This window comes from Odocoileus virginianus, chromosome 17 (genome assembly GCF_023699985.2).
Source record: "Odocoileus virginianus isolate 20LAN1187 ecotype Illinois chromosome 17, Ovbor_1.2, whole genome shotgun sequence".
NCBI classification, from domain to species: domain Eukaryota; kingdom Metazoa; phylum Chordata; class Mammalia; order Artiodactyla; family Cervidae; genus Odocoileus; species Odocoileus virginianus.
Genome location: NC_069690.1, coordinates 23,187,195 through 23,201,366, shown reverse-complemented (window position 1 = coordinate 23,201,366; position 14,172 = coordinate 23,187,195). Strand labels below are relative to the sequence as shown.

At 52.9% G+C, this 14,172-nt stretch overlaps 1 protein-coding gene across 2 annotated transcripts in view; it reads left to right on the top strand.

The window, feature by feature from the left end:
• Positions 1–8,718: 8,718 nt before the first annotated feature.
• Positions 8,719–14,172, top strand: part of ITGAE (integrin subunit alpha E) — a 59,550-nt gene continuing 54,096 nt past the window's right edge. Inside the window, exon 1 of one of the 2 annotated variants that reach the window (XM_070478882.1) lies at positions 8,719–9,080. In XM_070478882.1, the coding sequence (XP_070334983.1) occupies positions 9,047–9,080 (34 nt within the window). In that variant the 5' untranslated portion in view covers positions 8,719–9,046. The remainder of the gene's footprint in view (positions 9,081–14,172) is intronic. The other variant, XM_020881188.2, reaches the window with a different exon arrangement.

Below are 14,172 nucleotides of genomic sequence, written 5' to 3'. Positions count from 1 at the left end.
TCTGGCCAGTGAACGGGCTGGTTCCAGAGCCGTGGCTGCTGCGGGCTGGCCAGCACCAGTGTCTGTGGCAGGCTGGGGGAAGGTCAAGGAGACAACCGAGGGTGTGCATGAGGTTGTGGGTGGGACTTAACCTCATCCCATTCCAGCCTCTGGGTCCTCTAGTGAGGTGTCCGTGGGGCCAGGGTCCCCTCTGATGTGCTCTCTGCAATGTTTGTTCAGAAAATGCCCCTTCTTACACTTCTTGTGTTTCCCAGTCTGGACCCCCTCCCACCAGCAGTTCAGGCCCATCTGTCCCAGGGCCTTACCACCCTCACCACTCTGCTAGAGATCAAGGCCGACTTTCAGGAAGCTGGGTAGTGTCTAGTGGAGGCTGACCTAACCAAGAGCACCCACTTCAGTAGCCTTGCAGTTCTCACAGACATGCAGAGCCCGGAAAATTACTTTTGTGCTCAGTCGTGTCCAACCCTTTGTGACCCCATGGACTGTAACCCACCAGGCTCCTCTGTCCATGGGGATTGTCGAGGCAAGAATACTGAAGGTGGGTTGTCATGCCCTCCTCTAGGGGATCTTCCCAACCCAGGGATTGAACCCAGGCCTCACTGCGGGCGGACTCTTTACCAGCTGAGCCACCAGAGAAGCCCAAGAACACTGGAGTGGGTCGCCCATCCCCTCTCCAGGGGAGCTTCCCGACCCAGGAGTTGAACCGGGATCTCTTGTACTACAGGCGGATTCTTTACTGGCTGAGCTACCTGGGAAGCTGTAAAATCTTTACATTTTAAAGATGTATTTCCCAAGGTTATGGGCCTTAGCCTCTCACCGTCGAGCCCACACTCTTACTTAGCACTCAGATGGTGCAGCATCTGACACATGCTCTGGATGCCCAGGCCCTTCCTTGGGCGCTGGGGAGTGAGGATGGACAGTCGGGACTGTCCCTGGCCAGCAGCCCAGGGTGTTCCTCGTGTATGAGGGCGGCAGGGCTACACACTGCTCTCTATTCATTTTAGTCTTGACGCAATGTGGGATTTTAGATACATTTTTGCTGCTAGATGGTAATTGCAGATACCTCATTTCTCTTTTCCACTCTCCCTCTTGGGAGAGGTACCAGCTACCCAGGACAGCTGGTGGAGCCTGCCGCCGGATGGGACCTCTCCTCCCCTGGCCGTCTCCAGTCTGAGCCCGTGAGTGCCTCGCCTCAGTTCGGCCACTGTCTCCTTCTCCACCCCATGTGGCAGCCTCTTTCCTGCTTCCTCTCCCTGTCTTTCTCCATTCTGAACACTGCAGCTGGGATGTAATTTGCATCCTGTAACGTCCAGAACTGAGTTATGTGTCCCATGACGCTGCCATGCAGGAGTCTCGTTAAGTTCCAGGATCAGGGTGTAAAGTCACGCCTGGGATAAAAATGGAGCGTAATAAAAATTCCTCTCCAAAACCCCGAGGAAGGTACCTGCTGATCACGAGGCCCAGTGCCACTGCTTCCTGCCCGTGTGGGAACAGGTCTCAGTTTTCTTTGGTTGAGCCCCAGGAGAAGTGATGGACCTGCAATTTGGGCTGTGTTGTGCAAACTGCAGGTGTTAGACTCACACTCAGGCGAGCCACTCACTTTTGAAGAGGCCCTGGGGACCTGAGACAGGCCACAGGAGCAGCAGGGGCTTGAGCTTGCCTCAGACCCTCCTGCCTGCCTGCTCAGGGGATGGAGGGACAGGCGTTCAGTCGCCAAGTCGTGTCTGACTCTTTTTGACTCCATGGACTGCGGCACACTAGGTCTCCCTGTCCCTCACCATCTCCTGGAGTTTGCCCAAGTTCATGTCCGTTGAATTGGTGATGCTATCCAACCATCTCATCCTCTGTGACCCAAATAACTTAAAATTGCTTTCCTCATCTTTTTTTTTCCCCTCCCTAACTTTTTCAGACAAATACCATTGTGTTTGCTTAAATGCAATATGTATGTAATACCGGATTTCTGTACCTACCCCCCAAAGCCAGCACACCTGTACACTGCATCACAGTTCCCTCTTCCTATTTATTTTTTTGCTAGACTGTGAGCTCCGTGAGAGCAGGGCCATATCCGGCTTGTTCATGGGGGTCCCCCATCCGGGTTCCATGCCTGGCACCTGGCAGGTCCCCCCTACACGAGGCTGACTGTGTAAATCCCCAGCTTCACAAGGGACAGCTCCATTCTCTGAAGGCCTGGCCCTGTCTTACAGGCCAGTCCTCATGGTTCTGCCTTGTACATGCAACACATAATGTTTTGTTTTCCCCTCTAGCAGCCTCTGATGAGCAGGCATCTTCATGTTCTGATCTCCATTCCTCCTACCAGGTCACTCCAGAGTGATGCCTGAAGAGTGTTTGGGAAAATGAATAAATTGTGGAAACCCAACCAAGCTCTGGCATTTTTGTCTGCAGGCTGGTCTGCTTCTAGCCAAGACCTGCTGTTTTTCAGTCGCCCAGTTGTGTCCGACTTTGTGAGTCCATGAGCTGCAGCATGCAAGGCCTCCCTGTCCCTCACCACCTCATGGAGTTCACCCAAGTCCAGACTACTGGATTCAAAAAAGAGGAACGTTATCCACAAGTGCATAAATTGCACTCTCGTAAGAATCTCATTAAGGAGGTCTCCGTGAAATTCAAATCTTAATGATCTGGCTATATATGAGCTGAAGCTTCCCTGGCTTTATATAGAATTTGCTGAAGAGTCATGTAGCTAGTCTATAATATTTTTTAGAAAGCATTCATCTGCATCGAGGACTTCAGGAAGGGAAGCGGGTAGGTGGAAGAGAGGCCTCAAAGAGACCTCTTTGAGCTCTTTGAGCTCGGCCACTTCTTAGCATCCGCTCCAAGGGGTAAGGAAGTGACAGTAGCCCAAAGAGGGCACAGAGAAACAAATCATTCCTGTCTACGGTCCTTTTGCCAACAGTAGCCTTCCTGCCGTCAGGCTGGGCAGTTTCAAGAGTTAGAGTGAAATGCTAACAGGCAGTTTGGATGAAGGTTAACAGAAAATGACAGCTTCACAGATTAATTAATTGCTGCCCAAATAAGTTGATGTATAAGTCTTTACTTTTAAATCTAACATAACAAGAAGTAAACTAGAAGTCAACCCACTTTTTTTCTTTTTAAGAACTAAAAGGACAGAATGTCTTAGATCTTGAAACAGCATACTGGCTTCAGGGCAGACTATTGTTGTGTAATCTGACAAGCAATAATGTAGAACTTTTCTTACATGTTTATAAAATAAATCTTAAATACTGTAGCTTTTTTTTTTTAATGAAATTCTATGAACATTTCACAGAGCTTTGATGTTCTTGGGAGCAGTTAGGGAGACGCTCACTCAACAGCTTATTTCAAATAGTTGTGAGGCATTGCAGTGGGCTTTTTTGCTCTGCTACAAACACGACTGGGGTGTGGGTGGTCTTTAACACACCACAGTAAGCACTCAGCCTTGCGGTTCTTAGCCGGTTTTGTTAGAGCGATTCTAGAGGCCCTTTCTGGAGGACAGTCTTCAGTAGTTGACGTGTGTTACCTCAGACTGTCTGTCACCCCCGCCCCCAAGTGTTGGTTAGTCAGAGCAAGAGAGCACACCATTGAAAGAAGGGGTGACACGGCCCTCCCGTCCCTTCCTGGGGCTGTCGTGGGTTTAATGCGTCACCTCTCTTCATTGGCGAGGGCTCCTCAGAGGACCCGTGTGCTCCAGGGGCAGCCAGCCCTTTTTGCTCAGGTAGAATGTCTTCTGAGGGACGGTCAAATAGGGTGGCAGCTGGGGCTGGGCCTGGGGCCCTGGGGACTCATTCTGGCTCATCTGCAAACTGGGAAAGACTAAGCAAGTCCCGTTATTTCTCAGGACCTCCGTGTCCCTGTCTGTCAGATGACAGGCTTGACGGGGACGTCTCCAGGTTTCCTTCTAGTGCTAATGTGAGTTCTAGGATCTTTGCTGAGCTTTCCCAAGGAGCATCTGGAGTGGAAGTTGGACAGGAAGGAGTTGGGGACAAGCAGCAGACATTACTTGGCCGACAAAGTTGCATCTAGTCAAAGCTATGGTTTTTCCAGTAGTCATGTACGGATGTGAGAGTTGGATCATAAAGAAAGCTGAGTGCTGAAGAACTGATACTTTTGAACTGTGATGTTGAAGAAGCACTCAGACTGCAAGGAGATCAACCCAGTCAATCCTAAAGGAAACCAGTCTTGAATATTGGAAGGACTGATGCTGAAGCTGAAGCTAGAATACTTTGGCCATCTGATGTGAAGAACTGCCTAACTGGAAAAGACCCTGATGCTGAGAAAGATTGAAGGTAGAAGGAGAAGGGGGTGACAGAGGATGAGATAGTTGGATGTCATCACTGACTCAATGGACATGAGTTTGAGCAAGCTCCGGGAGATGGTGAAGGACAGGGGAGCCTGGCATGCTGCAGTCCATGAGGTCACAAAGAGTCGGACGCGACTGAGCAACAAGATGCCTAAGCCCTTGGATCCTTGGTTCCATGACCCAGTGCAACAGACCACCAGCCCCCGCCCCCGCCCCCGCCCGCCCAGCCCCAGTTATGGAAGGACAAGGAGCTCCTCGCCCTTGTTCCCTTCCCCTGTTCCCTTTCACCAGCAGACACACACACATGGATGTTTTAATATGGGAGATTTTTTAGGAGGTAGCCCATGTCTTAGTCAGCTCAGGCTGCTGTAACCAAATACCATAGACTGGGTGGCTTAAATAACAAATTTATTTTCTCAGATTTTGGAAGTAGAAGTCCTGAGATCAGGGTGCCAGCAGTTGGATTCTCACGAAGCCTCTCTTCCTGGCTGGCAGACAGCATCTCTCTGTGGGCTCATGTGGCCTCTCCTTGGCGCATGAACTTGGAGAGAGAGATGTCTCTTCCTCTTCTAAGACCTCCAAGCCTATTGGATTAGGGCCCTACTAAAGGCTCTGTCTCTAAATGCAGTGACCTTGGGGGTTGTGGCTTCAACATACAAATGTGGGAGGGGTGACCCAGTTCTGTCCATGGCATCCAGGAATGCAAGGATCCCAGTGTCTGTGTGGAATGAAGTCCCTGCTTTTTAAAGGCTCACGGACTGGGAGGAGTTTAGACCCATGGGTCTGGAGGCAGTAGGGTTTGTAGTCGTTCAGAGCCCTGGATCTGGAGGAAAACAGTTTTGTTTGAATCCCAGCTTGACCACTTAATAGCATGTGAGAGAGATAGTGTGTGTGTGTATGTTCAGTCACTCAGTTGTGTCCGACTCCTTGTGACCCCATGGACTGTAGACCCCCAGGCTCCTCTGTCCATGGGATCTCCCAGGCAAGAATCCTGGAGCAGGCTGCCATTTCCTATTGCAGGGGATCTTCCCGACCCAGGGATCAAACCTGTATCTCTTGCCCCTCCTGCATTGGCAGGTGGATTCTTTACCTCTGGCACCACATGTGATCTGGGACAAATTACTTAGCATCTCACTGAGCCAGCATCCTGATCTGTAAAAGCAGGATAACCGAGCAGGGTGGCTGTGAGGGTCAGACGGGGGCTTGTGTGGAAGGCCCCTGGCTCTGAGCCTGTGCTCGCCCTGGATGCTTAGTCAGTGGGAGTGATTACGACTGCTTTCCAGGCTTCCCGGTGCCCCTGTGCCCCTGTGCCAACTCTCTGCTGCAGTCCTGCCTCTGGCCTCAGTAACATCCTTGCTCTGCCAGATGTCCTCTTCCTAGCGTCCTAGGACTCAGAGGTAATGAGTCATTAGAAACAGTTGCTGCATATGGGGGCAATGGCCCAGGATTGTGGGGACAGCCCCCCACCCCTGGTGAGTGTGGACAGCATGCTATTCACTCGCTCGCCAGACAGATCATCAGTCCTTTTACCCCGTGCTAAACATGTGTCCTCTATCCTCTAACTTTAAACTTCTTACTGTGATATAATTTAACAGTCACAGAATAGTTTTGAGGGTAGAACAAAGCTCTTTTCTTCCTCCCCTCTTCCCCTCCTTCACCCTTATCCCCCCCAACCATGAACTATTTGAGAGTTATTTGCATACATGTATAACTTTACCCTCTAAATATTTTAGTATACATTTTCTAAGAACAAGGATTTTCCTTCATATGACCACAGTCGTGTTACCAGATTCAGAAATTGTGTAATTTTATTCCCCGGTGGCTCAGACACGGTAAAGAATCTGCCTGCAATGCTAGAGACCCAAGTTCAATCCCTGGGTCGGGAAGATCCCCTGGAGAAGGGAATGGCAACCCACTCCAGTATTCTTGCCTGGAGAATCCCATGAACAGAGGAGCCTGGCAGGCTAGAGTCCATGGGGTCGCAAAGAGTTGGACACAACTGAGTGACTAACACACACACACACACACACACACATCTAACAATATGGTAATATCTAATCTGTGGTTCATGTTTCAGTTTTGTCAACTGTCCCAATAATGTTTGTTTAAAGCAATTTTCTTCTGATCCTGGGAGTCAATCCAGGATCACACACTGCACTTGATATCCTCTCTTTAGTATCCTGTAGCCTGGAACAATTCCCTTGCCTTTGTTTGCCTTTTATGATATGGTCATTTTTGAACAGTTCAGTCCAGTTATGTTATAGAATGCCCCTCAAGTTGGACCCTTAACATTTGTTTAAAGTAAAATGTACTTCAGAAGCCACTTTCACATTTCTTTAAGATAAGTAGGTAGTTCCTGAATGCCTTGCACTAGGCTCTGTGAGTTGAAAGCATGATATAGCCTGGCTGTGCCTTGGGACCTGAAGTCTGCGTTTGTGGGCAGTTACTGTCAGAAGGACTGGAAGGGCCCCTCCATTGTCATGACTAGCGGTCTGCTGTGTAGGCACCCAAAAGCTTGGAAAACGCATCTCAGAAGGATGCAGGCCAAGTCAGCATTCTGGAAGTCTCCAAAGATGCAGAAAATGGCTCCGCGCCTGTTTCAGCATCCTCTCATCAACTTTGCCCAGCCTCCCGAGGCATCCCAAAGTTCATACTCCCAACCAGAGGCCTCCTTCTCTTGGAAGCCTCCAGTGGGCACAGTTCTGGGTTCCAGCCTGTCCCTAATTCTGCTCCATTCTGTGGCCTGGGCCTGCTCTCTCCCTCTCTGGGCCAGTGGTGGGAGAGGAGCCCCTCCTTGCTCTGCCAGGCACCCCTGGAGCCGGGGACAGGGAGGGAGAGAGGCGCTGAGCCCTGAGTGTGGGAAGACAGCCAGGACCCCGGCCCACGACAGGGTTAAGCCACCTTGGGACAATCTTCCTTGTGACCAGGCAGATGACTCATCAGACCCGGAGCTTTGCATTCGCAGCTGTTTAACCTCTCCATCGGGTGGTATGTAGTGTGGAAAACGATGAATCGTAATCTCAACAACCGTGTAACATCCGGGAACTGTATAGGTAGAGGCATTTTGTCAGAAAAAGCAAGAAATGTAAGACTGTTATATGACCTTAGTCATTACAGAACTTTAGCCAAGCAGGATTTTATCATGAGAAACAAGATAAAATTGACTTTCATCTAGTCATCGAGTCAACACCATTGTCTGCTGTGGGTTTTAAGTTTCCTTTTTTAATATGTATTTGTTTGTATTAATATGTATTTATTTGGCTGTTCCAGGTCTTAGTTGCAGCATGCAGGATCTTCATTGTGGCATATGGAACCTAGTTCCCTGATCAGGGTTCGAACGCGGGCCCCCTGCATTGAGAGCATGTAGTCTTAGCCACTGGACCACCAGGGCATCCCATCTGCCGTGTTTTAACCCTTATATTAACACTGCAAAGTGCTCTCCCTGGGGATGCAGGCATCCATGTAAGAGAGACATTTCGATTGTAAATGAATTACAATGAAATAAAATTGAAAATTCAGTTCCTCAGTGACTGGGGACATTTAAAGGACACAGTAACCACAGTTGGACTGTGTAGGTCTAGACACTGATCGCTGGACTCCATGGGACAGTGCTGCTTGGCACGGCCCACCAACTGGGAAGCAAAGGTGCGGGAGAGACTTCTGCGACAGACGTGGGCACACATGGAAAATCTGACAGATCATGAAGTTGGCATTTACATACGACTGCAGGCTGTTGGCAGTGCAATTCTCTGGGCTTCTGGGCTTAGTCAGAGATGTGCTAAAAGATGCGTGGAATTTCACTTCTGTTCTGGTAGCCCAGATCTCTGTTAGGTTAGTTCCACACCATGGTACTGTAGTCAGGATATAAAGAGAATGCAGCTGTGGATTAAGAATCCCCCTGCCAAAGCAGGGGGCATGGGTTCAATCCCTGGTCCAGGAAGATCCCACAGTGCCACAGGGCAATGAAACCCACACCACAACTACTGAGCCTGTGCTCTAGAGCCGGAGAGATGCAAATACTGAGCTCCCGTGCCGTAACTACTGAAGCTGGCATGCCCGTGCTCACGCTCACATACGGAGCCCATGCTCCGTAATAGGAGAAGCCACGGCAACGGGAACTCCGCGCACTGAAACTAAAGAGTAGCCCCTGCTCGCTGCAACCAGAGAAGACCTCGCACAAAAAATAAATAAAATTATTTTTAAAATTAAAAAAAAAAAAAAATGAAGAGAATGCAGCCAAAGCTGAACAGAGGCAGTGATTCAGTCAGTGCCTGGGTCTTTGCCTTCACCTGGCCCTCCGCAGTCTTAGGACCTTGAATGCGGAGGCGGGTTTCTAGCTGTGGGGGTGCTTCCTGTGGGAGGGACCCCGGGCTCTGGGGTTGAGGTGGGTGGTGGGTGATGGAGCAGGGCAAAGGGGCTGGGCGTCGTCCACGAGGATGCTAAACAACACACCGCTGGATTCATACTGCTCTTGTACCTCAAACACCTGCTCCTGACGTCATCCAGCCCTGTCCCCAGGCCAGACCTCAGCTCCCAGTTCCACAAAAGTGGTAGAGGTAGGGCAGGGCTGGCAGGTGTCTCTGGGCTCCCAGGACCCAGCCGTCCTCTGCTGAGGAAGCCACGCAGCCCGTCTGTCTGTGGTCCTGGCCTGTGGGTGCGCCTCTGTCCCCGCCTCCTGCCCGCCCGAGCCCAGGAGCCCAGGAGGGAAGCTGAGCCCTCGAGGCCCCGGCCGTTGCCTGCGCTCCCGCCAGGATGTGGCTCCTCCACTCTCTGCTCTGCGTGACCAGTAAGTCGGCCTCACCCCTCGCCCCCAAGGGGCTGCTGTGTCCTCAGCTCGGCCTGTCTGTGCCTCTGGTGGGGCTCAGAGCCTGAGGTTAGAGAAGAGGTGGGGCCGGCCCCCGCCGGGGGGATGCTTTTGCTGGGTGGGTCAGACCCCCCGGGGCTGGGAAGGGCCCCTGAGGCTCCCTGTGACTTTGGACTCCCAGGGCTCTGCCTCCTGTTCCTCCTGCCACCTCCCCTCCCCATGCGTCCCCTTCCCCTCAACCAGGCAGCCCCTCGGGTCTATGCCACGCTTCTCCGCAAGAGTGTGCAAGCGCACCCGCCCAGCAGAGCCCCCTGCTCTTACACAGGAAGGGTTTAGCTGGGGAGGGGTAAGGACCCTGTGAGCAGGTGAACGCTGATGAGAGATGATGAGAGGTGGTGGGCTGTGTGGTGGAGGACGAATGCAAGGTGGGGTGCTGCTTCCTGTTCTGACGTTAAGGCCCTATGAGGGCCTGTGTGGGGGAGGGGGCGCTTCCTCTCCACACTGCCTAGGGGGTCCCTTGCTGGCCTTTAAAACGCCCATGGAAGCCCCTGGGAGCAAGCCAAGCCAGGAGCCCTCACCCACCTGCCAGGCCCTAGGGAGGAGAAAAAGTGTGGTCAGCGAGGGCCGGGGGGCTGCTCAGATCAAGCCCAAGGTCAGGTGGTCCTGCTTAGGGATCTGATAGGACTCCTGGGGGCCTCCTGTGCTGGTCAGAAGCTTGATGGAAGAATAAGACTGGGTATCAGGCAGATGTAATTTCAAGGGTCCTGGGATCTATTCTCCTTAAGGATGGATGGGAGCCACCAAGTAGGCCAGACAGTGGCTGAGAGCTGCGGCCAGGCTGGGAGGGGACTCAGAATTACTATTAGCACCCACCACAGTGCCAGGCCACCCAAGAGGCTGGCCAAATGTGCACCATCAAAGCGTACATTTCTGGACTCTTTTTAATATTTGATTATTTTTAAAAAAATCAAAATAGTTATCATGGAAAGATCAAAACTTTGTTGAACTTCCTTTTCCTTATTTTACAGTTTAGACTTCCCTTTATTTTCAGTTACATGTGGTGTGTGGAGACGGTCTCATGCTTTTTTGATCTTGCATCACCAAGCGTGTCCATAGATAACGTTTAGATGAGACCCTGGTCCACTCCCTCCCAGTATGGAAGAGGTGACTGAGGCCCAGACAGGGGGAGTGACTGGCCATGGTTACAAGCAAGCGCTGGTGGAAACGAGGCTTGAGCCCAGGCCTCTGCCTGCCTCCTGGCTCTAGAAGCTCCAGATACCACATGGCCTGGGACACTAACCCTGGTGTCACTACGGGCTCCTGCTCGTCTCTTTCTCCTGTGGCCTCTGGAAAGATCAGTTATCACCCCAGCACCTTTTTTGGCAATGTCAAGTCACATGAGGTTTACAAAACCCCTTCTGAGGTCAAGGCACCCCCCAGGTGGATGGACAGCAGAGAGCAAGATGGAGCAGGGTTGCAATGAGACCCCTGAGCCCGCTGCTTGGCTATGCTGTAGGCCAGGGACAAGAGCAGGGCCCCAGCAGCACCAGTGTGAGTGGGAGAAATGGAGCCGTAACAGTTCTGCTCCGAGTGAGGTCCTGAGACTTAGGGGTGGACTAATTACGAAGAGCTTCCTGGAGGAGGTGAGACTGGGCTGAGTCTTAAGAGCTGGAGAGAGTCTGAGAAGGTGACAAGGAGAGGCCAAGGGAGGGCATAGGAACCCTCAGACTGTGAGCCCAAGCCCTGCATCCTGGCTGCACCGCCCTAGGCTGGAGAGAATCCCGACTGTTCCTGGTCTGACCTTCCACCCTTCTCACTATGGTGAAGCCCTGGAGCTGCCCCTTGCAGCCTGCTACCCCTGGGTCAGTCTTCACCCTGACTCATTCAGTGACCACAGCCACTCACTTCTCCTCCCAGGCTCCTAGAGATTGCATCTGCATAGCTCGGGTGAAGAAGGGAACTCTGCTATGGGTCTATAAAACCTTACAGTGATACAGGAACCAGAAGTTCAGGGTTGGCTTTACTGTTGTATCAACTTCAGGCTGGAGCCTGGGGGCCGTCTGGGTCCTGCTGGGGGAATCGGGGAGGTGTCAGACCTGGCTCTGCCTGAGGCACAACCCCAGATGGTATGGCAAGTCTGTGATGGAAAACCTCAGCCACTGAGGGTGGAGGACTGTAGTGTTCGAGGTGGCCCGTAGGATGGGGGAGGTCCTTAGCAAATGCAGATAGGTGGTGGGGGAGGAAGGGAGCCTCTATGCAGGAGAAGCAGTATGGACAGAGACCCCTGTTCAAGGATCCTGTTTAAGGAGACACAGGCTGAGATCTGAGTGGGGACCAGAGGGCTGTCTGCCCTGATGTTGCCTGCCTCCGGCAGCCAGGACATCCTGAGCCCTAAAGGGAAGCAGGCCACACGCACACCACGACTCTCTGTCCCCAGCTGGAGGGCCCGCTAAGGACACCTTCAGGCAACACACGGGGATGGGGAAAGTGTCCCCCGGTAGAGGGGTAAGACAAATGCAGTATGCATGGGCAGGCCAGGTGTGGAAGGCAGGCCACTCGGGAGCCGGACACCCCTGACCTCCTCTGGGAGGCTGGTTTTTGGGGAGTGTAGACAGGGGCCATGCAGGTGGCCAGGGTGGTGGTGGAGAGTGTGGGGGACCCAGAATACTAGGCTAAGGGAGCTCCTGCTTCACCCTGAGGGCAGGGGGAAGCCCAGTAGGCCCCGAGCCCAAAGGTGACGGTGAGACTTGCCTGTTGTGTAGAAGGCAGTGTCCTGGAGGAAAGGGAGGTAGAGAGGCCCATGAAGAGGCAGTTGCTGAGGTCCAGTCCAGGGGACTTGGGGCAGGAGGGTGTGGGGAGGAGGAGACACTTACGGGGAAGATTTAGTAGGAAAATCCACAAGCACTTTGCATGGAACCCAGCCCAATCTCCTCCAGACCTGCTGGCCGTGGTCACTGGTTAGCCTGTGAAGGGAGTCGGAGGGCAGGTGTGAGGTTTGGGGCTGAGATGATGAGGCTCAACTTTAAGGGCCCAGGTGGGTGAGTGCAGGGTGAGCCGCCCCATGGGACGGGCAACCTGCAGACCTTTCTGGGTGCTCTTGGCTGGGTGTCAGGACAGCTGAGTCTAGTCCTAGTTCTATGGCTGGGCTTCTTGCTTAACTTGGGGAAACCATGCCCCCCAGGTTCAGTTTGCCAGGCTGGGAGCAGTACTGTAAGAATGTGTATTTAGACGGCCCAGTGTGATGGGGGAGAGAGGGGGCTGGTGGGGGGCTGTGGGGCTGGCAGGATGCAGCGGGGTCTGACTCAGCAGGCCTGTGTGGCTGAGGCAGCCTGGGGAGGCGGCCCTGTGGGTGGTGTGGTGACAGACGCTGGTTCAGCCGGGCTCTCATCCCTGACAGCACTGGAGGGGGGCTTGACCCTCAGAGAACGCGGCGGGCCCTCTGTGGTTAGAACACTGACATCAGCGCCCACCTCGGAGCCTTCGGTATGTCAGGCCCTGCACACGGCATCTCCCCGCTGGGGCGCACGGTCCCACACCGCAGCTGAGAAGATGGTAGTGAGGTGACTGCAGTTCCTTCAGGGACTCCGTGGCAAAGCGGGCACTGTTTCCCTCCGGGGCTCATGCTCGTTCCTCTGAGTCTAGGGGGGATGTGGAAAGGGTTGGGGGGGTCCCTGATGGATGCACAGTCTGGGAAAGGGACTGTAGCAGCGGCTGGGGGGCAGAGTCTGCTCCGGCAAGGCGACCCACGCCTGGTGGACCCCAGGCACCTGCTGTCCTTCTGAGACAGCTCAGCGAACCCGTTGACACACCTACACACACACACACACACGCACACATTGTGTTCTCAGCTCAGTGGACCCAGTGACACCCCAGTGTACACACACACACAGCCTACACAATTGTGCATGTTCTCAGCTTAGCGGACCCACTGACACATCTACACACACACACACACACAGACACACACGCACATATTCTCATTGACCTAATTGCCAGCTCGCTAACCCAGAGCTCTGCCCCAGTTCTCAGCTGCTGGCACAGCAGGGAGCCTGGTCTCTACACCAGCACCCTTGTCCCCAGGGCCTCCGGCTGTTACTGAGGACCTCAGAATGAGGCAGACCTGGGCCCCAGACACAAGTTTCAATTTGCTGATGGGCCACAAAGCAATCCCTTGACCTCTCTGAGCCCCAGCACCTGTGTATGGTGCCTGGAAGAGAACAGGTGGGCCAGGAAGGGGGCCGTGAGGGTTGTCTCCTCCCCTCTCCCACTCCTCAGAGATTTTGAGCCGAGACCCCTCAGTTAAAGCAAAAAATGGGGGTGCAGGGGTGGAGATCAGAAATCTCTGGTCCTATCTGATGTTTCTAATCTGGGCCTGGCACTGTGTCAAGCGGGGCTTTGTGGTTGGGGGTGTCATGGATGACAGATCAGATTACTGTCTGGGGGAAACAAAGTTCTTCGCAGATCACTCTGACCCAGACAGGATTTAGTCAGAGCCAGACAGAGACAGCCCAGGATGCTGAGGGGGTTCAGAGACCAGAAGGGCATTCTGGTCAAGAGTCTAGTTGGCTCCTGGGGCAGGGAGTGCCTGAACAGGGCCCCGGAGGATGGGGCAGAGCTGGGAGAGTGATGAGGAAGGCACATGAGGCAGAGGGAGCCGCCCGTGCAAAGGCCCTGTGGTGGGAGGTGTGCGGAGGGCGTTCAGGAAGTGGGGCACCAAGGAGCTGGAGAAAAGAGCAGGCAGAGGGGATACTGGGCTGGGCAGGGAGATATCACGGATGTCCAGGAAGGAAAGCAGACTAGACTTGTCACAGGGGTTTCAATTCATGTCTGTGAGTCACACAGATGGTAAAAAGGGGAAAGAAGGCCTTCCTCGCACTCCTTGTAAGAAGTGGGTAGTTCTCACTTCACTCTTTAGTTTTTTTTTTTTAAATCTGTCCCATTATTTTAAAACAAGTTTTATTTTAGCGCATGATATATTTTGCCCATCATTCTGGGCAAGGCAGAGGTATAAAGGGAAAGCAATAAAGTACAGATTTTGTGTCAGGCTCAGGGAAGAGGAATGAGAATTGAAAGG